Source organism: Ascidia mentula, assembly GCF_947561715.1.
Source record: "Ascidia mentula chromosome 3 unlocalized genomic scaffold, kaAscMent1.1 SUPER_3_unloc_1, whole genome shotgun sequence".
NCBI classification, from domain to species: Eukaryota; Metazoa; Chordata; class Ascidiacea; order Phlebobranchia; family Ascidiidae; genus Ascidia; species Ascidia mentula.
In genome coordinates, this window is record NW_028113720.1 from 30,823 (window position 1) to 49,456 (window position 18,634).

The window sequence follows — 18,634 nt, forward strand, 5'->3', positions numbered from 1 at the left end:
ATATTATTATTGAATTGAAAGGTTCCAAATGATTCTCCCTCGCAACAAGCGGGTGGCTCTGAAAAGAGCCGTTCTGTTGTTGAGTCGGGCGATCGATCGATCGCTTGCTCACTTGGAGCTGGTGTACTTGGTGACGGCCTTGGTACCTTCGGACACTGCGTGCTTGGCCAACTCGCCGGGCAAGAGCAGGCGGACCGCGGTTTGGATCTCGCGACTGCTCACCGTTGAACGCTTGTTGTACAGGGCCAAGCGCGACGCCTCACCAGCGATGCGCTCAAACACGTCGCTCACAAACGAGTTCATGATGTTCATGGCGCGGCTCGAGATTCCGGTGTCGGGATGTACCTGCTTGAGCACCTTGTACACGTAGATGCTGAAGCTTTCCTTTCGCTTACGCCTGCGCTTCTTGTGCTTGTCGGCGGGCGTCTGCTTCTTCACTGCCTTCTTTGTGCCTTTGCTGGCTGCCATTTTCGCGGTTAAATTTTTTTTTCAAACAACACGAATGTGTGAAGCTCCCCGTGTCGGACCGTATTTATATTTGCCACATGCAAATGAGCATTCGAAGCGTGCAGCCAATGGAATAAGCCGAATGGAGGATCGTTGTTGCGATTGGCCGCCGGGCATGCAAATAAGCCATTGTTGAAATTTGAACAAACCAGACTACATAGCCAATCAAAAATGTTTCACTAACTTCCTCGATTTCGATTGGTTGTCGACCGATCGGCTTCGACAAAATCGAGTAGCTATAAAACCACGACCGAAGCGTGCGCGAGCATTCGATCGAATTCGTTTTTTACTTCAGTTACGTTTACTACCGAAGCAAATAAACAGCAAGCATGTCAGGCAGAGGCAAAGGAGGAGGCAAGTCCAAGGCAAAGCCAAAGAGCAGGTCGTCCCGTGCTGGACTGCAATTTCCCGTAGGCCGTGTTCACCGACTTTTGCGACAAGGTCACTACTCAGAGCGTGTTGGTGCCGGTGCGCCAGTGTACTTGGCCGCCGTCCTCGAGTACCTCAGCGCTGAGGTGCTAGAGTTGGCCGGCAACGCGGCCCGTGACAACAAGAAGACTCGTATCATCCCGCGTCACCTGCAGTTGGCCATCCGCAACGACGAGGAACTCAACAAGTTGCTCGGCTCGGTTACCATTGCACAGGGCGGCGTGCTGCCAAACATCCAAGCCGTACTTTTGCCCAAAAAGACCTCGAAGAAGGCGTAAGGGCAAGGGAGCTCGCGCAACCATTAACGGCTCTTTTCAGAGCCACCCAATTTTTATGAATAAGAGAAAACTTGTGCCTTGCTGCCGTTTCGCTACTCATCAAATATACCCAAATAAATATATCCCTTGCAACACAACGCTGCGGCTGCGGCGGCGGCGGCCACCACCATGACATTTTTTAACCCAAAATTTCCCTCCACCAATCACCACCCGCTGTTTCGTCACGCACTCTGAATATCGTGACGCAGGTCTACGCAAAAACGAACTAACTACTAGAACTAGACACCCACATTCATTCAGATTTATCCAAATTTCTCTTTAGCCAATAATTAGGTGGCTCTGAAAAGAGCCGTTTCGTTTAGTTGGCGCCCGCCCGCCCCCCTGCTGTGCTTAGGCACGTTCACCGCGAATTCGCCGTGCCAGCTGGATGTCCTTGGGCATGATCGTCACCCGTTTCGCGTGGATCGCACACAAGTTGGTGTCCTCGAAGAGCCCGACCAGGTAGGCTTCGCTGGCCTCCTGCAGGGCCATCACGGCGCTGCTCTGGAAGCGGAGATCGGTCTTGAAGTCCTGCGCGATCTCGCGCACCAGCCTCTGGAAGGGCAGCTTGCGGATGAGAAGCTCGGTCGACTTCTGGTAACGCCTGATCTCACGCAAAGCCACGGTTCCCGGTCGGTAACGATGGGGCTTCTTCACACCCCCGGTTGCTGGTGCACTTTTGCGAGCGGCCTTGGTGGCCAGCTGCTTGCGCGGTGCCTTGCCACCGGTAGATTTGCGAGCGGTTTGCTTGGTTCTTTTTTTTTTTTTTTTTTTTATTTATTCGGGCACTTAAAAAGGTGCCCAACGAAAAACGAGTTAACAAACAGAAACTAGCGCAAAAAGAGGATAGAACAGGTATTTACAATATGTACAGGAAGAGAACGCAAAGTAAAGGTGGGAGAATTACGGTGTTTACAATTATATACAAGAAGAGAGCGCAAAAAAAAAGGGGGGAGAATTACACTATTAGATGGAGAGGAAGAAAGCGCTAAAAAAGGGGGGTACACTCTGTGGGGTCCTATTAGTTGTTTAAAAAATCTACGGCTTTGGCAAGTACCACCTCCAGGAGGGGGTCTGGCCTAGTCCGCAGTAACCGATATTTAAAGTTGAGAGATTGTCGGAAGGATTGGGTCAGTTTTCTAGGAATATTCTTGACAACGTTGGGATTCTTTTTTATTTTGTTTCGGGTTTTCCATATTGTGTGGGTAAGGGTGGTGTTTAAAATAATAATCAGTGCTCTGTGCTCGGGTGTATTATCGTTAAGGAGTTGGGGAAAATGTAAATAAGTCGGGTTATCGAAATAATAGGGGTTCTGTGGCATAAGTGCTCTGAGAACGGAAATAACCAAGGAACGAAGTGATTGAATTTGGGTGCATTCAAAAAATAAATGTTTGTTAGTTTCATATCTAATAGAACAAAATGTACAAAAACAGTCAGTGTCTAAAAGAAAGGGGGTATATGTCGATTTTACGGGTAACAAATTATAAGTAATGCGGAAATTAAAAGTCTTTAAATAATTGGGTAAAGAAGGATGATGAACTAAGGACCAATCTGTCAACTGAAAAGGGTTTGCTTCGGGATTTGTCAAACGTAAATAAAGGGGTTTTAACTTAGGAGAAAGTAATTCAGATTCTGTGGGGGCAAACTTAAAGGTAAGGTCTAAAAGATATTTATAGAAAGGAGAAGGTGTTGTGGCATGAGGTAAATTATTGCGGGTACGTAAATTAAAAAACTTAGAGAGGGGTAAACCAATATTGAACTCAACAAAAGAAAGAGCAGGAGTTGTGGGGGTATCTAAAATTCTATGTTTATAATAATTTTTTACAGGAAAGAGGAAGAATAGTTTTGAGTAAAGTGGTATGTTGGCGACGCCATACCCGCCAAGGTCACGCGACGCCGCCAGGGTTTGGATGGGAAGGGTAGGATTGTGGTGACCCCCAACGAAGCCTGCCACAATGCTGTCTACCGCTTCCCGCTGTCCTTCAGGGAAAGGGTATGTTTTGGCTAAATAAGAGATCTGGGGAAGGAGTAGTGTTTTAGTGAGAATGCTTTTCGAATCGTAGGTCAGAAAGGGGTCGCTTATAGAGGAGACATGGGTTTGTAAAGAGAAGGTGGCTTTGCGCCATGCCGCGGTGATTGAGCTGGGGTGTCCGATTGGTATATTTAATGGGCTTATGGCCTTACTGTTCCAAGTTATTTGATATTGGGTAAAGCTATGAGGGGGATTGATAGTGGCGATCGCCTGGGTTTTGGTGGGATTTACGGTTAAGCCAGATATACTAGAAAATTGTGTGACGAGGTCGAGGGCAAGTAAGAGGGAGTCGCGGCCGGTCACCGCTAGGGTGACATCGTCCGCGTAGGCGACCGCTTTGGGTACGTTACGGCATGGTGCGGGGATAGACCTAATTGAGGGGTGGTTTTGAAGGGCAGCAAGAAGCGGGTCGACAGCAATCAGGAAGAGGGTCAGGCTAAGGGGGTCACCTTGCCTGACACCTCTCCTGATCGGGAAACCCGTTGTGACAAACCCGTTGAGGAGGGCTTGTGATGAGGATGAAGAATTGAGTGAAGATAAAAAATCAGTAAAAGGTGGGGGAAAGCGTTTTAGTTTTAATTGTAAAAGAAGCCAGTCAAAAGAAATAGAATCGAAAGCTTTTCGGAAGTCAAGAGAGATAAAAAAGGAGTCTGAATTACGATTTTTGGCTGAATAATGAAGATCGCGAAGAAGGGTAGTGGCGTGAGAAGATGTAAAACCAGGTTGGGCAAACTGATTAGGGGAAATTAACTGTGAAATAAAAGGGGTAATACGTAAATTAAGTGTTTTCGTCAAAATTTTATAATCTAAATTAAGAAGGGATATTGGGCGATAATTTGATAACAAAGAAGGGTCAGATTTTTTAAAAATAAGAGTAATATGTCCGGATGTGAAATTAGGAGGAGTATAAGCATTAAGAAAAGAAAAATTAAGGGCTGATGTGAGGTCGGCCCCGATCAGGTCCCAGAACAGTTTGTAAAACTCTGAACTGAGACCGTCGGGGCCGGGGGTTTTGCCATAGGGAAAAAGAAAAACCGATTTTTTAATTTCTGAAACTGAAAAGGGGGCAGATAAATTTTCTAAAAATGAATCAGGGATAAACTTAGGAGGTTGTTTAAGAAAAATGTTCGAGGGGGTTGGTAACTCAAGATTTTGATTAGAATATAACAACTTAAAAAAATCATAAGTGTGTGAAAGCATTTCTTTGGGGGTAGATAAAGGAAGACCGAAAGAATCTTGCAACTCAAAAATGGGTGGATTAAATTTTGAAGGAAGAAGTTTAGAATAAAGTGCTTTGTCGATGATAGGTTTAAAATTAGGGTCAGAAGATAAGGATTTAAGTAAATTAGAACGTGAAGTTTCCAAATGAAAATTAACTAAGGACTTTTTGACAGAATAAAAGGAACTAAAATTTTCTTTCGAAGGGGAGAAAGTAAGAGTGGTTCGAATATTATTAAGGGATTGTTGAAGGGATAAAACATAATTACGGGATTCTTTAACTAAACGTTTCGAATGAAAAATAATAAGGGATTTAATTTTAACTTTTAGAGATAACCAAAAATCAAGGGGGTTGTTGAACATAGGAGCAAGTGATGACCAAATAACATAATGACGATTTAAATCATAAACAAAAAAGGGGTCGTAAAAGGTTTTAACATTATTTTTCCATGGGCCTCTGCCCCTTGGTGGAGCAGAGACCAAATCAAGAGTGAGGATAACAAAATCATGGTCGGAATAGGGGCATGTAATAAATGAATGATTTTTAGGCGTTAAATTAGGAGTAACATAAATTCGATCTAAACGGGATTGAAAATTAAAAGAACGACGGGAAAATTGAACTAAGTCGGGGTGCAGTATACGAAAAGAGTCTTTTAACTTAAAAAGGTTAGTTAATTGTGCTAGATTTGTGCTAGGGGGAGAGGTTTTGATAGGGGGAAATTTATCTAACAAGGGGTTTTCAATACAATTAAAATCTCCAGCCAAAATTATAGGGTGCGGTGATGTAACATAAGAATACAGTGAGTTAAAAAACAAATTATTACTAACCGGGTTTCCAGATGGGGCGTAGATGTTGACAATATGGAGGGTGTGGGTGCGGGTTGAGATGTCGGCCGCGATAATACGGCCGGCAGAGTCAGAAATAGATTTTAGAATTTTGAGGTTCGGAGAATTGAGAAGAACTGCGACACCCCCTATGGCACAGCCTTCGTAGGGTGCCGAGTTTAAGAGGGCAGGACCGGAAGTCCATTCGGACTTCCAGAGGGATTCGGTTTGGGGTGAAGAGTGAGTCTCCTGTAGGAGGTAGATATCAAAAGCTAAAGAGGAAAGATGGCGGAACAAGGCCTGCCTTTTGGTGGCCAGGCCCATGCCATTTACGTTCAAGGTACAAATTTTCAAATATGACGTCATAATAAATGGTTAGTTTGGAAAAGGGTACGAAATCAAATACACAAAATACAACAAAAGATTCGACCAGGTCCATTATAAATAAAGTTTCCATTAGGCGTGTTAATTGAAAGGTTTAATTTGTAGTTTGGTTAAAGTCGTCCGGAAGTCGGACCCCACAGTTACAAATTAAGTGCGCGTTATCTTGAATACGATAAATTTTATTGCATAGACATTGGATTCTTAATACTTGGCAGCCCGGGCACCTTGTTTTGGTCCCGTAGCTGCTTTCTAGCCCCCAGCGGTTACATTCGCACCTGATGTGTGTCTTTTTGCATATACATTCAAATAGACTGACCTCACTGGGGTATCGCTCTCTACAGCATCTTGTGTAGTTGTTTATCCTGCGCTCTTTCCGTTTCGGAGCCTTGGGCGTGCTGGTTGAGGTGATTTGGGGTGGTCGTTCATCCGGAACGGTGTTGCTTGTTGAGAGCGAGTCTAGAGGGACTCCTCCCGTCGATGTTGTTGACGTAGTAGTGTTGTTGGTGCTGGTGTCGGTGGTTTCGGTGGTGTCGGTCTCGTCGGTATCGTCCCGCTGTTCTTCTTCTTCCTCCTCTTCTTGCATCTTCTCCTCTTCGACGTTTTGTTCGGTCTCTAGTTGCTCCTTTGGTTGGTGTTGCTGGGTTGTTGGTGGCGTCTGCTGCTGCTGGTCCTGGGATGTGAGTTGGGGTTGTTCCTCCTGCTGCTGCTGCTGCTGCTGCTGCTGCTGCTGCTGCTGCTGTTGTTGCTGCTGCTGCTGCTGCTGCTGCTGCTGCTGCCGTTGTCGCAGCTGTTGTTGTTTGCGCAGCAGCTGTGGACATTCCTCTTTCTCATGGCCACGCTCTTTGCAATAGTTGCAGTGGGCCTCTTGGCTGGGATAGAATACAGAAAGCTTTACTTCATCAACCCATACCTCTCGTGGGATTGGTCGTTCTTTAAGGATTGATGTCCTCATCATAAAAGCCCTCTTTCCTGCGTCTTTCCGGCGCTTGTCTAGCATGTTCCAGTGCTTTGTTACTGGAGCATGCTTCTTCAGATGGTGGAGAAGAGTTTGCTGGCTCATCCACGGAGGAACATAGGAGACGACGGTCCTTTCAATGTCCTCCGTGAATGGCTCAGCATAGACGGGTTTCCCGGTGGCAACAAGTTCTTCTGCAAATTGTTTAGCCTGTTTGTCATTGTAAGTATAAAATGTCACCTTGCCACCGGGGTATTGAATGAATCCTTTCATGAGGTCGATGGAGAACTTTAAGTTGTCAAGGATATCGTAAATTTCTTCTCTTTTGAGACCAGGATTGAAGCGAGCTTCTACCTCCCCTCTTCTGTCGACTTTATATGGGGCACCGTCGCTGCCGTCTCCTCCCGTTTGTTGTGTTGTCGAAGATGACGGTGGTGGTGGTGCCGAGGATGATGCTGCAACTGCGGCATAACTTTTAGATCGAACCTGAGCCATCTCTATTCTCTTCTCTTAGCTCTGACAAGAGCTGTCAATGGTGCAGGTAATCCCGGTTGATTCAAGAAACTGCAGAGTCGACGCTGAACACACGGAATACACGGAATAGCGGCGCGTCTTCTTCTTCACTTTCTTTCTTCGTCACAATAGTACTTCGCGGAGACTCAAGCGGTTTGCTTGGTTCTTGCCATCTTTTTTGAACGGTCTCGTCGGTACTTCTTCAGTAAACGAATGATGCCCACCGGCCGTTCGGACGGCTTTATATACTTTCGCGCCGCTTTCCTATTGGCCCGCGCTAAATTCACCCTTCAACCAATCGGCGCCTGGCTTTGTTTGCCGCCGCCGCCGGCAAGAACAAAACGCGAAGGGCCACCTCTCAAAACCGGGAACAAAAAACAACTCACACGCCAAGTAACCAAACTATTCTCTCACGATTAAAGTGTGGGTGGCCCTGAAAAGGGCCGATTGCTGATGTTGTGGTCGCGAAACCGAGACGAGCTCAACCGCCGAATCCGTAGAGTGTGCGTCCCTGGCGTTTCAACGCGTACACCACGTCGAGCGCGGTGACGGTCTTCCTTTTGGCGTGCTCGGTGTAAGTGACGGCGTCCCGAATGACGTTCTCAAGGAAGACCTTGAGCACGCCGCGAGTCTCCTCGTAGATAAGTCCCGAGATACGCTTCACACCGCCACGACGTGCGAGACGCCTGATCGCCGGCTTGGTAATGCCTTGGATGTTGTCTCGAAGTACTTTGCGATGACGCTTTGCGCCTCCCTTTCCCAGTCCTTTTCCTCCTTTGCCTCGTCCTGACATGATGATGAGTAACGCGCTATTTGCTCGATTGAAACAAGTGACACGAATTGGAAATCGCCCGGCCCACCGCGACTAAGTAGCCAGTTTTCGTACCTCCGCGAAACAAAACAGAAAAATTCGTCCGTTTGGGGCGCCAAAGAGCATACTTAAAGGTAGTCAGTCAGTCGGTCGGCCTGCCGGCCCGCCCTCCCTCCCTCCGTCTGGCCGGGCACCCCGGCCTTCGTTTTGAGCTGGTGGCTCGCTTCTCTCTTTTGCACAAAGTTGAGTGGCCCTGAAAAGAGCCGTTTGTTATGATGCGGACCCCCCGCCGACTTCGGTGCTCACTTTTTCGCTGCCGGCTTCTTGGCACTGGGCTTCTTTGCCGGTTTTTTGGCGGCCGGCTTTTTGGCCTTCACTGCGCTCTTTTTGGCAGGCGATTTCTTTCCAGCCGCTGCCTTTTTGCTCGCAGGTTTCTTTGCGGCTGACTTTTTCGGCGACGCGGTCTTTTTGGCGGCAGTCTTCTTGCTGCTGGAAGCAGGCTTCTTGGCCGCGGCCTTTTTGCCAGCCGACTTCTTGGTGCCGGTCTCCTTCTTCGTCGCTGCTGCGGCCGGCTTCTTGGCAACCGCTTGCTTTGGCTTCTTTGCCTTGGTCTTCTTCTTTGGCGCTTCGGCCGAGGCCTTGCTGGCAAGCTTGAAGGAGCCAGAAGCGCCCACGCCCTTGGTGCGGGTAAGCACGTCTTGCGTCACCATTCGCTTCAAAGCCAACTTGATGTGACTTTCGGGCGTGTTGCTCACCTTGTAGTTGGCCTTGACGTATTTGACGATGGCTTGGCGAGACGAGCCGTTGCGTTCCTTCAGCTGCGCGATGGCAGCCTTAATCATCACCGCGTAGGTGGGGTGTGCCGCGGGCGCGGCGGGCTTCCTGCTGCTTTGCTTCTTCGAGTCCGTCATGATTCTTGATGATCTCTTGGGTAAGTAAGTAACTCGACGTGAGTGCGTGCGTAGGTGCTTCCAAAGTGAAGAAATAGCTTTTGGCAGCCGCGAGACAACGCCGTCCTTTTTTAGAGCGTTTACGGACCAACGCGAAACGATGTTTGCCACCGTCGTTGTATCGGTCGGTAGACTTGCTGGTATTGTGCTAGCAATCAAGAAGTACGGTCGTCGTACGTTTGGTACACGCGCGCATTCGCAACGATTGCTGTACAGGGGCCTAGTGCGATGCCTCACCCAATTACCCACGCGAACTCAGGTCATCGCGACCACCGCTAACGCCACGGGTGGCGGAGAGGTGGGGCGCCAAGGGCTGCGAAAGGCCCAGTCGCCGTGGCTTGCACTGGCGTGGCGGCCGTCGCGCTTTAGGAACGAAGTACAACTGTTCCGTGGCGCGGCGGGTGGCCTGCATCGCCGCTTTGCAACGAACTTAGGCTTGGGGAGTATGAGCAAATCGAGAAATGGCCTGCGTCGCGTGACCGCTTAGTACAGGAAAAAACTGCAGAAAATCAAAGCCGGACTGGTGGCGAGGACATGTCGCGACCCAAAATTAATAGCTTAGAAAGTCTGTGGAAATGTGGAAAAAGTTGTAAGAGAGAACTTGTTTGCAGAATGCAAGACGAAAATTTTTTATGACCCTCACTCAAAATGCAGGTGTGCTGTAAGCTTACAACTCGACCACCCGTGGCTTCAAAATTTGTGGACTTCGATTTTATGACAAAGCGTCGATTTTCCGTTAAGGCGATAAATATAAACAATTGCAAAACAAGTAGTAAATGAAACTTTTATCGCAACGTACCGAAATTGTTGGAAAGCAGTAACAAGCAGTAAAGTTACATGTAAAGTTACAAGGCAGCAGTTTACCAATCAAGGCCTCCAGCTGCGCAGATAATTGGTTTGGGTTCGTTTTCGCCTCTCAACCAAATTACACTCAAAATCGAGGGATTGAGTGAAACAACAAACTTGTCGCTCGAATTTACTTGACAGAACAAACTTTTCAAAAAAATTGAATAAAATAAGTTAAGTTGTAAATGGCTACGCGTGGTAGCGGGGCGCGACGATTGCGTTTCCCGCAGATAAAGTGGCGGCGGCGCCGGTCTGCGCAATATTATTATTGAATTGAAAGGTTCCAAATGATTCTCCCTCGCAACAAGCGGGTGGCTCTGAAAAGAGCCGTTCTGTTGTTGAGTCGGGCGATCGATCGATCGCTTGCTCACTTGGAGCTGGTGTACTTGGTGACGGCCTTGGTACCTTCGGACACTGCGTGCTTGGCCAACTCGCCGGGCAAGAGCAGGCGGACCGCGGTTTGGATCTCGCGACTGCTCACCGTTGAACGCTTGTTGTACAGGGCCAAGCGCGACGCCTCACCAGCGATGCGCTCAAACACGTCGCTCACAAACGAGTTCATGATGTTCATGGCGCGGCTCGAGATTCCGGTGTCGGGATGTACCTGCTTGAGCACCTTGTACACGTAGATGCTGAAGCTTTCCTTTCGCTTACGCCTGCGCTTCTTGTGCTTGTCGGCGGGCGTCTGCTTCTTCACTGCCTTCTTTGTGCCTTTGCTGGCTGCCATTTTCGCGGTTAAATTTTTTTTTCAAACAACACGAATGTGTGAAGCTCCCCGTGTCGGACCGTATTTATATTTGCCACATGCAAATGAGCATTCGAAGCGTGCAGCCAATGGAATAAGCCGAATGGAGGATCGTTGTTGCGATTGGCCGCCGGGCATGCAAATAAGCCATTGTTGAAATTTGAACAAACCAGACTACATAGCCAATCAAAAATGTTTCACTAACTTCCTCGATTTCGATTGGTTGTCGACCGATCGGCTTCGACAAAATCGAGTAGCTATAAAACCACGACCGAAGCGTGCGCGAGCATTCGATCGAATTCGTTTTTTACTTCAGTTACGTTTACTACCGAAGCAAATAAACAGCAAGCATGTCAGGCAGAGGCAAAGGAGGAGGCAAGTCCAAGGCAAAGCCAAAGAGCAGGTCGTCCCGTGCTGGACTGCAATTTCCCGTAGGCCGTGTTCACCGACTTTTGCGACAAGGTCACTACTCAGAGCGTGTTGGTGCCGGTGCGCCAGTGTACTTGGCCGCCGTCCTCGAGTACCTCAGCGCTGAGGTGCTAGAGTTGGCCGGCAACGCGGCCCGTGACAACAAGAAGACTCGTATCATCCCGCGTCACCTGCAGTTGGCCATCCGCAACGACGAGGAACTCAACAAGTTGCTCGGCTCGGTTACCATTGCACAGGGCGGCGTGCTGCCAAACATCCAAGCCGTACTTTTGCCCAAAAAGACCTCGAAGAAGGCGTAAGGGCAAGGGAGCTCGCGCAACCATTAACGGCTCTTTTCAGAGCCACCCAATTTTTATGAATAAGAGAAAACTTGTGCCTTGCTGCCGTTTCGCTACTCATCAAATATACCCAAATAAATATATCCCTTGCAACACAACGCTGCGGCTGCGGCGGCGGCGGCCACCACCATGACATTTTTTAACCCAAAATTTCCCTCCACCAATCACCACCCGCTGTTTCGTCACGCACTCTGAATATCGTGACGCAGGTCTACGCAAAAACGAACTAACTACTAGAACTAGACACCCACATTCATTCAGATTTATCCAAATTTCTCTTTAGCCAATAATTAGGTGGCTCTGAAAAGAGCCGTTTCGTTTAGTTGGCGCCCGCCCGCCCCCCTGCTGTGCTTAGGCACGTTCACCGCGAATTCGCCGTGCCAGCTGGATGTCCTTGGGCATGATCGTCACCCGTTTCGCGTGGATCGCACACAAGTTGGTGTCCTCGAAGAGCCCGACCAGGTAGGCTTCGCTGGCCTCCTGCAGGGCCATCACGGCGCTGCTCTGGAAGCGGAGATCGGTCTTGAAGTCCTGCGCGATCTCGCGCACCAGCCTCTGGAAGGGCAGCTTGCGGATGAGAAGCTCGGTCGACTTCTGGTAACGCCTGATCTCACGCAAAGCCACGGTTCCCGGTCGGTAACGATGGGGCTTCTTCACACCCCCGGTTGCTGGTGCACTTTTGCGAGCGGCCTTGGTGGCCAGCTGCTTGCGCGGTGCCTTGCCACCGGTAGATTTGCGAGCGGTTTGCTTGGTTCTTGCCATCTTTTTTGAACGGTCTCGTCGGTACTTCTTCAGTAAACGAATGATGCCCACCGGCCGTTCGGACGGCTTTATATACTTTCGCGCCGCTTTCCTATTGGCCCGCGCTAAATTCACCCTTCAACCAATCGGCGCCTGGCTTTGTTTGCCGCCGCCGCCGGCAAGAACAAAACGCGAAGGGCCACCTCTCAAAACCGGGAACAAAAAACAACTCACACGCCAAGTAACCAAACTATTCTCTCACGATTAAAGTGTGGGTGGCCCTGAAAAGGGCCGATTGCTGATGTTGTGGTCGCGAAACCGAGACGAGCTCAACCGCCGAATCCGTAGAGTGTGCGTCCCTGGCGTTTCAACGCGTACACCACGTCGAGCGCGGTGACGGTCTTCCTTTTGGCGTGCTCGGTGTAAGTGACGGCGTCCCGAATGACGTTCTCAAGGAAGACCTTGAGCACGCCGCGAGTCTCCTCGTAGATAAGTCCCGAGATACGCTTCACACCGCCACGACGTGCGAGACGCCTGATCGCCGGCTTGGTAATGCCTTGGATGTTGTCTCGAAGTACTTTGCGATGACGCTTTGCGCCTCCCTTTCCCAGTCCTTTTCCTCCTTTGCCTCGTCCTGACATGATGATGAGTAACGCGCTATTTGCTCGATTGAAACAAGTGACACGAATTGGAAATCGCCCGGCCCACCGCGACTAAGTAGCCAGTTTTCGTACCTCCGCGAAACAAAACAGAAAAATTCGTCCGTTTGGGGCGCCAAAGAGCATACTTAAAGGTAGTCAGTCAGTCGGTCGGCCTGCCGGCCCGCCCTCCCTCCCTCCGTCTGGCCGGGCACCCCGGCCTTCGTTTTGAGCTGGTGGCTCGCTTCTCTCTTTTGCACAAAGTTGAGTGGCCCTGAAAAGAGCCGTTTGTTATGATGCGGACCCCCCGCCGACTTCGGTGCTCACTTTTTCGCTGCCGGCTTCTTGGCACTGGGCTTCTTTGCCGGTTTTTTGGCGGCCGGCTTTTTGGCCTTCACTGCGCTCTTTTTGGCAGGCGATTTCTTTCCAGCCGCTGCCTTTTTGCTCGCAGGTTTCTTTGCGGCTGACTTTTTCGGCGACGCGGTCTTTTTGGCGGCAGTCTTCTTGCTGCTGGAAGCAGGCTTCTTGGCCGCGGCCTTTTTGCCAGCCGACTTCTTGGTGCCGGTCTCCTTCTTCGTCGCTGCTGCGGCCGGCTTCTTGGCAACCGCTTGCTTTGGCTTCTTTGCCTTGGTCTTCTTCTTTGGCGCTTCGGCCGAGGCCTTGCTGGCAAGCTTGAAGGAGCCAGAAGCGCCCACGCCCTTGGTGCGGGTAAGCACGTCTTGCGTCACCATTCGCTTCAAAGCCAACTTGATGTGACTTTCGGGCGTGTTGCTCACCTTGTAGTTGGCCTTGACGTATTTGACGATGGCTTGGCGAGACGAGCCGTTGCGTTCCTTCAGCTGCGCGATGGCAGCCTTAATCATCACCGCGTAGGTGGGGTGTGCCGCGGGCGCGGCGGGCTTCCTGCTGCTTTGCTTCTTCGAGTCCGTCATGATTCTTGATGATCTCTTGGGTAAGTAAGTAACTCGACGTGAGTGCGTGCGTAGGTGCTTCCAAAGTGAAGAAATAGCTTTTGGCAGCCGCGAGACAACGCCGTCCTTTTTTAGAGCGTTTACGGACCAACGCGAAACGATGTTTGCCACCGTCGTTGTATCGGTCGGTAGACTTGCTGGTATTGTGCTAGCAATCAAGAAGTACGGTCGTCGTACGTTTGGTACACGCGCGCATTCGCAACGATTGCTGTACAGGGGCCTAGTGCGATGCCTCACCCAATTACCCACGCGAACTCAGGTCATCGCGACCACCGCTAACGCCACGGGTGGCGGAGAGGTGGGGCGCCAAGGGCTGCGAAAGGCCCAGTCGCCGTGGCTTGCACTGGCGTGGCGGCCGTCGCGCTTTAGGAACGAAGTACAACTGTTCCGTGGCGCGGCGGGTGGCCTGCATCGCCGCTTTGCAACGAACTTAGGCTTGGGGAGTATGAGCAAATCGAGAAATGGCCTGCGTCGCGTGACCGCTTAGTACAGGAAAAAACTGCAGAAAATCAAAGCCGGACTGGTGGCGAGGACATGTCGCGACCCAAAATTAATAGCTTAGAAAGTCTGTGGAAATGTGGAAAAAGTTGTAAGAGAGAACTTGTTTGCAGAATGCAAGACGAAAATTTTTTATGACCCTCACTCAAAATGCAGGTGTGCTGTAAGCTTACAACTCGACCACCCGTGGCTTCAAAATTTGTGGACTTCGATTTTATGACAAAGCGTCGATTTTCCGTTAAGGCGATAAATATAAACAATTGCAAAACAAGTAGTAAATGAAACTTTTATCGCAACGTACCGAAATTGTTGGAAAGCAGTAACAAGCAGTAAAGTTACATGTAAAGTTACAAGGCAGCAGTTTACCAATCAAGGCCTCCAGCTGCGCAGATAATTGGTTTGGGTTCGTTTTCGCCTCTCAACCAAATTACACTCAAAATCGAGGGATTGAGTGAAACAACAAACTTGTCGCTCGAATTTACTTGACAGAACAAACTTTTCAAAAAAATTGAATAAAATAAGTTAAGTTGTAAATGGCTACGCGTGGTAGCGGGGCGCGACGATTGCGTTTCCCGCAGATAAAGTGGCGGCGGCGCCGGTCTGCGCAATATTATTATTGAATTGAAAGGTTCCAAATGATTCTCCCTCGCAACAAGCGGGTGGCTCTGAAAAGAGCCGTTCTGTTGTTGAGTCGGGCGATCGATCGATCGCTTGCTCACTTGGAGCTGGTGTACTTGGTGACGGCCTTGGTACCTTCGGACACTGCGTGCTTGGCCAACTCGCCGGGCAAGAGCAGGCGGACCGCGGTTTGGATCTCGCGACTGCTCACCGTTGAACGCTTGTTGTACAGGGCCAAGCGCGACGCCTCACCAGCGATGCGCTCAAACACGTCGCTCACAAACGAGTTCATGATGTTCATGGCGCGGCTCGAGATTCCGGTGTCGGGATGTACCTGCTTGAGCACCTTGTACACGTAGATGCTGAAGCTTTCCTTTCGCTTACGCCTGCGCTTCTTGTGCTTGTCGGCGGGCGTCTGCTTCTTCACTGCCTTCTTTGTGCCTTTGCTGGCTGCCATTTTCGCGGTTAAATTTTTTTTTCAAACAACACGAATGTGTGAAGCTCCCCGTGTCGGACCGTATTTATATTTGCCACATGCAAATGAGCATTCGAAGCGTGCAGCCAATGGAATAAGCCGAATGGAGGATCGTTGTTGCGATTGGCCGCCGGGCATGCAAATAAGCCATTGTTGAAATTTGAACAAACCAGACTACATAGCCAATCAAAAATGTTTCACTAACTTCCTCGATTTCGATTGGTTGTCGACCGATCGGCTTCGACAAAATCGAGTAGCTATAAAACCACGACCGAAGCGTGCGCGAGCATTCGATCGAATTCGTTTTTTACTTCAGTTACGTTTACTACCGAAGCAAATAAACAGCAAGCATGTCAGGCAGAGGCAAAGGAGGAGGCAAGTCCAAGGCAAAGCCAAAGAGCAGGTCGTCCCGTGCTGGACTGCAATTTCCCGTAGGCCGTGTTCACCGACTTTTGCGACAAGGTCACTACTCAGAGCGTGTTGGTGCCGGTGCGCCAGTGTACTTGGCCGCCGTCCTCGAGTACCTCAGCGCTGAGGTGCTAGAGTTGGCCGGCAACGCGGCCCGTGACAACAAGAAGACTCGTATCATCCCGCGTCACCTGCAGTTGGCCATCCGCAACGACGAGGAACTCAACAAGTTGCTCGGCTCGGTTACCATTGCACAGGGCGGCGTGCTGCCAAACATCCAAGCCGTACTTTTGCCCAAAAAGACCTCGAAGAAGGCGTAAGGGCAAGGGAGCTCGCGCAACCATTAACGGCTCTTTTCAGAGCCACCCAATTTTTATGAATAAGAGAAAACTTGTGCCTTGCTGCCGTTTCGCTACTCATCAAATATACCCAAATAAATATATCCCTTGCAACACAACGCTGCGGCTGCGGCGGCGGCGGCCACCACCATGACATTTTTTAACCCAAAATTTCCCTCCACCAATCACCACCCGCTGTTTCGTCACGCACTCTGAATATCGTGACGCAGGTCTACGCAAAAACGAACTAACTACTAGAACTAGACACCCACATTCATTCAGATTTATCCAAATTTCTCTTTAGCCAATAATTAGGTGGCTCTGAAAAGAGCCGTTTCGTTTAGTTGGCGCCCGCCCGCCCCCCTGCTGTGCTTAGGCACGTTCACCGCGAATTCGCCGTGCCAGCTGGATGTCCTTGGGCATGATCGTCACCCGTTTCGCGTGGATCGCACACAAGTTGGTGTCCTCGAAGAGCCCGACCAGGTAGGCTTCGCTGGCCTCCTGCAGGGCCATCACGGCGCTGCTCTGGAAGCGGAGATCGGTCTTGAAGTCCTGCGCGATCTCGCGCACCAGCCTCTGGAAGGGCAGCTTGCGGATGAGAAGCTCGGTCGACTTCTGGTAACGCCTGATCTCACGCAAAGCCACGGTTCCCGGTCGGTAACGATGGGGCTTCTTCACACCCCCGGTTGCTGGTGCACTTTTGCGAGCGGCCTTGGTGGCCAGCTGCTTGCGCGGTGCCTTGCCACCGGTAGATTTGCGAGCGGTTTGCTTGGTTCTTGCCATCTTTTTTGAACGGTCTCGTCGGTACTTCTTCAGTAAACGAATGATGCCCACCGGCCGTTCGGACGGCTTTATATACTTTCGCGCCGCTTTCCTATTGGCCCGCGCTAAATTCACCCTTCAACCAATCGGCGCCTGGCTTTGTTTGCCGCCGCCGCCGGCAAGAACAAAACGCGAAGGGCCACCTCTCAAAACCGGGAACAAAAAACAACTCACACGCCAAGTAACCAAACTATTCTCTCACGATTAAAGTGTGGGTGGCCCTGAAAAGGGCCGATTGCTGATGTTGTGGTCGCGAAACCGAGACGAGCTCAACCGCCGAATCCGTAGAGTGTGCGTCCCTGGCGTTTCAACGCGTACACCACGTCGAGCGCGGTGACGGTCTTCCTTTTGGCGTGCTCGGTGTAAGTGACGGCGTCCCGAATGACGTTCTCAAGGAAGACCTTGAGCACGCCGCGAGTCTCCTCGTAGATAAGTCCCGAGATACGCTTCACACCGCCACGACGTGCGAGACGCCTGATCGCCGGCTTGGTAATGCCTTGGATGTTGTCTCGAAGTACTTTGCGATGACGCTTTGCGCCTCCCTTTCCCAGTCCTTTTCCTCCTTTGCCTCGTCCTGACATGATGATGAGTAACGCGCTATTTGCTCGATTGAAACAAGTGACACGAATTGGAAATCGCCCGGCCCACCGCGACTAAGTAGCCAGTTTTCGTACCTCCGCGAAACAAAACAGAAAAATTCGTCCGTTTGGGGCGCCAAAGAGCATACTTAAAGGTAGTCAGTCAGTCGGTCGGCCTGCCGGCCCGCCCTCCCTCCCTCCGTCTGGCCGGGCACCCCGGCCTTCGTTTTGAGCTGGTGGCTCGCTTCTCTCTTTTGCACAAAGTTGAGTGGCCCTGAAAAGAGCCGTTTGTTATGATGCGGACCCCCCGCCGACTTCGGTGCTCACTTTTTCGCTGCCGGCTTCTTGGCACTGGGCTTCTTTGCCGGTTTTTTGGCGGCCGGCTTTTTGGCCTTCACTGCGCTCTTTTTGGCAGGCGATTTCTTTCCAGCCGCTGCCTTTTTGCTCGCAGGTTTCTTTGCGGCTGACTTTTTCGGCGACGCGGTCTTTTTGGCGGCAGTCTTCTTGCTGCTGGAAGCAGGCTTCTTGGCCGCGGCCTTTTTGCCAGCCGACTTCTTGGTGCCGGTCTCCTTCTTCGTCGCTGCTGCGGCCGGCTTCTTGGCAACCGCTTGCTTTGGCTTCTTTGCCTTGGTCTTCTTCTTTGGCGCTTCGGCCGAGGCCTTGCTGGCAAGCTTGAAGGAGCCAGAAGCGCCCACGCCCTTGGTGCGGGTAAGCACGTCTTGCGTCACCATTCGCTTCAAAGCCAACTTGATGTGACTTTCGGGCGTGTTGCTCACCTTGTAGTTGGCCTTGACGTATTTGACGATGGCTTGGCGAGACGAGCCGTTGCGTTCCTTCAGCTGCGCGATGGCAGCCTTAATCATCACCGCGTAGGTGGGGTGTGCCGCGGGCGCGGCGGGCTTCCTGCTGCTTTGCTTCTTCGAGTCCGTCATGATTCTTGATGATCTCTTGGGTAAGTAAGTAACTCGACGTGAGTGCGTGCGTAGGTGCTTCCAAAGTGAAGAAATAGCTTTTGGCAGCCGCGAGACAACGCCGTCCTTTTTTAGAGCGTTTACGGACCAACGCGAAACGATGTTTGCCACCGTCGTTGTATCGGTCGGTAGACTTGCTGGTATTGTGCTAGCAATCAAGAAGTACGGTCGTCGTACGTTTGGTACACGCGCGCATTCGCAACGATTGCTGTACAGGGGCCTAGTGCGATGCCTCACCCAATTACCCACGCGAACTCAGGTCATCGCGACCACCGCT

The 18,634-nt window shown here is 50.6% G+C and overlaps 14 protein-coding genes across 14 annotated transcripts; 3 read left to right on the plus strand and 11 right to left on the minus strand.

The window, feature by feature from the left end:
- Window positions 1-108: 108 nt before the first annotated feature.
- Window positions 109-474, minus strand: LOC145916809 (histone H2B.2-like). The gene has a single exon (XM_083002884.1). It carries the CDS (start codon window positions 466-468, stop codon window positions 109-111), a length of 360 nt encoding a protein of 119 aa, XP_082859010.1. The 5' UTR covers window positions 469-474.
- A 362-nt stretch (window positions 475-836) lies between these two features.
- LOC145916823 (histone H2AX) lies at window positions 837-1,214 on the plus strand. Its single transcript, XM_083002899.1, has one exon. The coding sequence runs from the start codon at window positions 837-839 to the stop codon at window positions 1,212-1,214; it is 378 nt and encodes a 125-aa protein (XP_082859025.1).
- Window positions 1,215-7,661: 6,447 nt separating this feature from the next.
- Window positions 7,662-7,973, minus strand: LOC145916771 (histone H4). The gene has a single exon (XM_083002849.1). The coding sequence runs from the start codon at window positions 7,971-7,973 to the stop codon at window positions 7,662-7,664; it is 312 nt and encodes a 103-aa protein (XP_082858975.1).
- Window positions 7,974-8,293: 320 nt separating this feature from the next.
- LOC145916787 (histone H1-like) lies at window positions 8,294-8,902 on the minus strand. The gene has a single exon (XM_083002863.1). The coding sequence runs from the start codon at window positions 8,900-8,902 to the stop codon at window positions 8,294-8,296; it is 609 nt and encodes a 202-aa protein (XP_082858989.1).
- A 1,252-nt stretch (window positions 8,903-10,154) lies between these two features.
- LOC145916806 (histone H2B.2-like) lies at window positions 10,155-10,523 on the minus strand. Its single transcript, XM_083002883.1, has one exon. The coding sequence runs from the start codon at window positions 10,512-10,514 to the stop codon at window positions 10,155-10,157; it is 360 nt and encodes a 119-aa protein (XP_082859009.1). The 5' UTR covers window positions 10,515-10,523.
- Window positions 10,524-10,882: 359 nt separating this feature from the next.
- LOC145916821 (histone H2AX) lies at window positions 10,883-11,260 on the plus strand. Its single transcript, XM_083002896.1, has one exon. It carries the CDS (start codon window positions 10,883-10,885, stop codon window positions 11,258-11,260), a length of 378 nt encoding a protein of 125 aa, XP_082859022.1.
- A 390-nt stretch (window positions 11,261-11,650) lies between these two features.
- LOC145916756 (histone H3) lies at window positions 11,651-12,061 on the minus strand. Its single transcript, XM_083002834.1, has one exon. The coding sequence runs from the start codon at window positions 12,059-12,061 to the stop codon at window positions 11,651-11,653; it is 411 nt and encodes a 136-aa protein (XP_082858960.1).
- Window positions 12,062-12,369: 308 nt separating this feature from the next.
- On the minus strand, window positions 12,370-12,681 carry LOC145916770 (histone H4). Its single transcript, XM_083002848.1, has one exon. It carries the CDS (start codon window positions 12,679-12,681, stop codon window positions 12,370-12,372), a length of 312 nt encoding a protein of 103 aa, XP_082858974.1.
- A 320-nt stretch (window positions 12,682-13,001) lies between these two features.
- LOC145916794 (histone H1-like) lies at window positions 13,002-13,610 on the minus strand. Its single transcript, XM_083002871.1, has one exon. The coding sequence runs from the start codon at window positions 13,608-13,610 to the stop codon at window positions 13,002-13,004; it is 609 nt and encodes a 202-aa protein (XP_082858997.1).
- Window positions 13,611-14,862: 1,252 nt separating this feature from the next.
- On the minus strand, window positions 14,863-15,231 carry LOC145916805 (histone H2B.2-like). The gene has a single exon (XM_083002882.1). It carries the CDS (start codon window positions 15,220-15,222, stop codon window positions 14,863-14,865), a length of 360 nt encoding a protein of 119 aa, XP_082859008.1. The 5' UTR covers window positions 15,223-15,231.
- Window positions 15,232-15,590: 359 nt separating this feature from the next.
- On the plus strand, window positions 15,591-15,968 carry LOC145916820 (histone H2AX). Its single transcript, XM_083002895.1, has one exon. It carries the CDS (start codon window positions 15,591-15,593, stop codon window positions 15,966-15,968), a length of 378 nt encoding a protein of 125 aa, XP_082859021.1.
- A 390-nt stretch (window positions 15,969-16,358) lies between these two features.
- LOC145916755 (histone H3) lies at window positions 16,359-16,769 on the minus strand. The gene has a single exon (XM_083002832.1). It carries the CDS (start codon window positions 16,767-16,769, stop codon window positions 16,359-16,361), a length of 411 nt encoding a protein of 136 aa, XP_082858958.1.
- Window positions 16,770-17,077: 308 nt separating this feature from the next.
- On the minus strand, window positions 17,078-17,389 carry LOC145916769 (histone H4). Its single transcript, XM_083002847.1, has one exon. It carries the CDS (start codon window positions 17,387-17,389, stop codon window positions 17,078-17,080), a length of 312 nt encoding a protein of 103 aa, XP_082858973.1.
- Window positions 17,390-17,709: 320 nt separating this feature from the next.
- On the minus strand, window positions 17,710-18,318 carry LOC145916793 (histone H1-like). The gene has a single exon (XM_083002870.1). The coding sequence runs from the start codon at window positions 18,316-18,318 to the stop codon at window positions 17,710-17,712; it is 609 nt and encodes a 202-aa protein (XP_082858996.1).
- Between the last annotated feature and the right edge of the window lie 316 nt (window positions 18,319-18,634).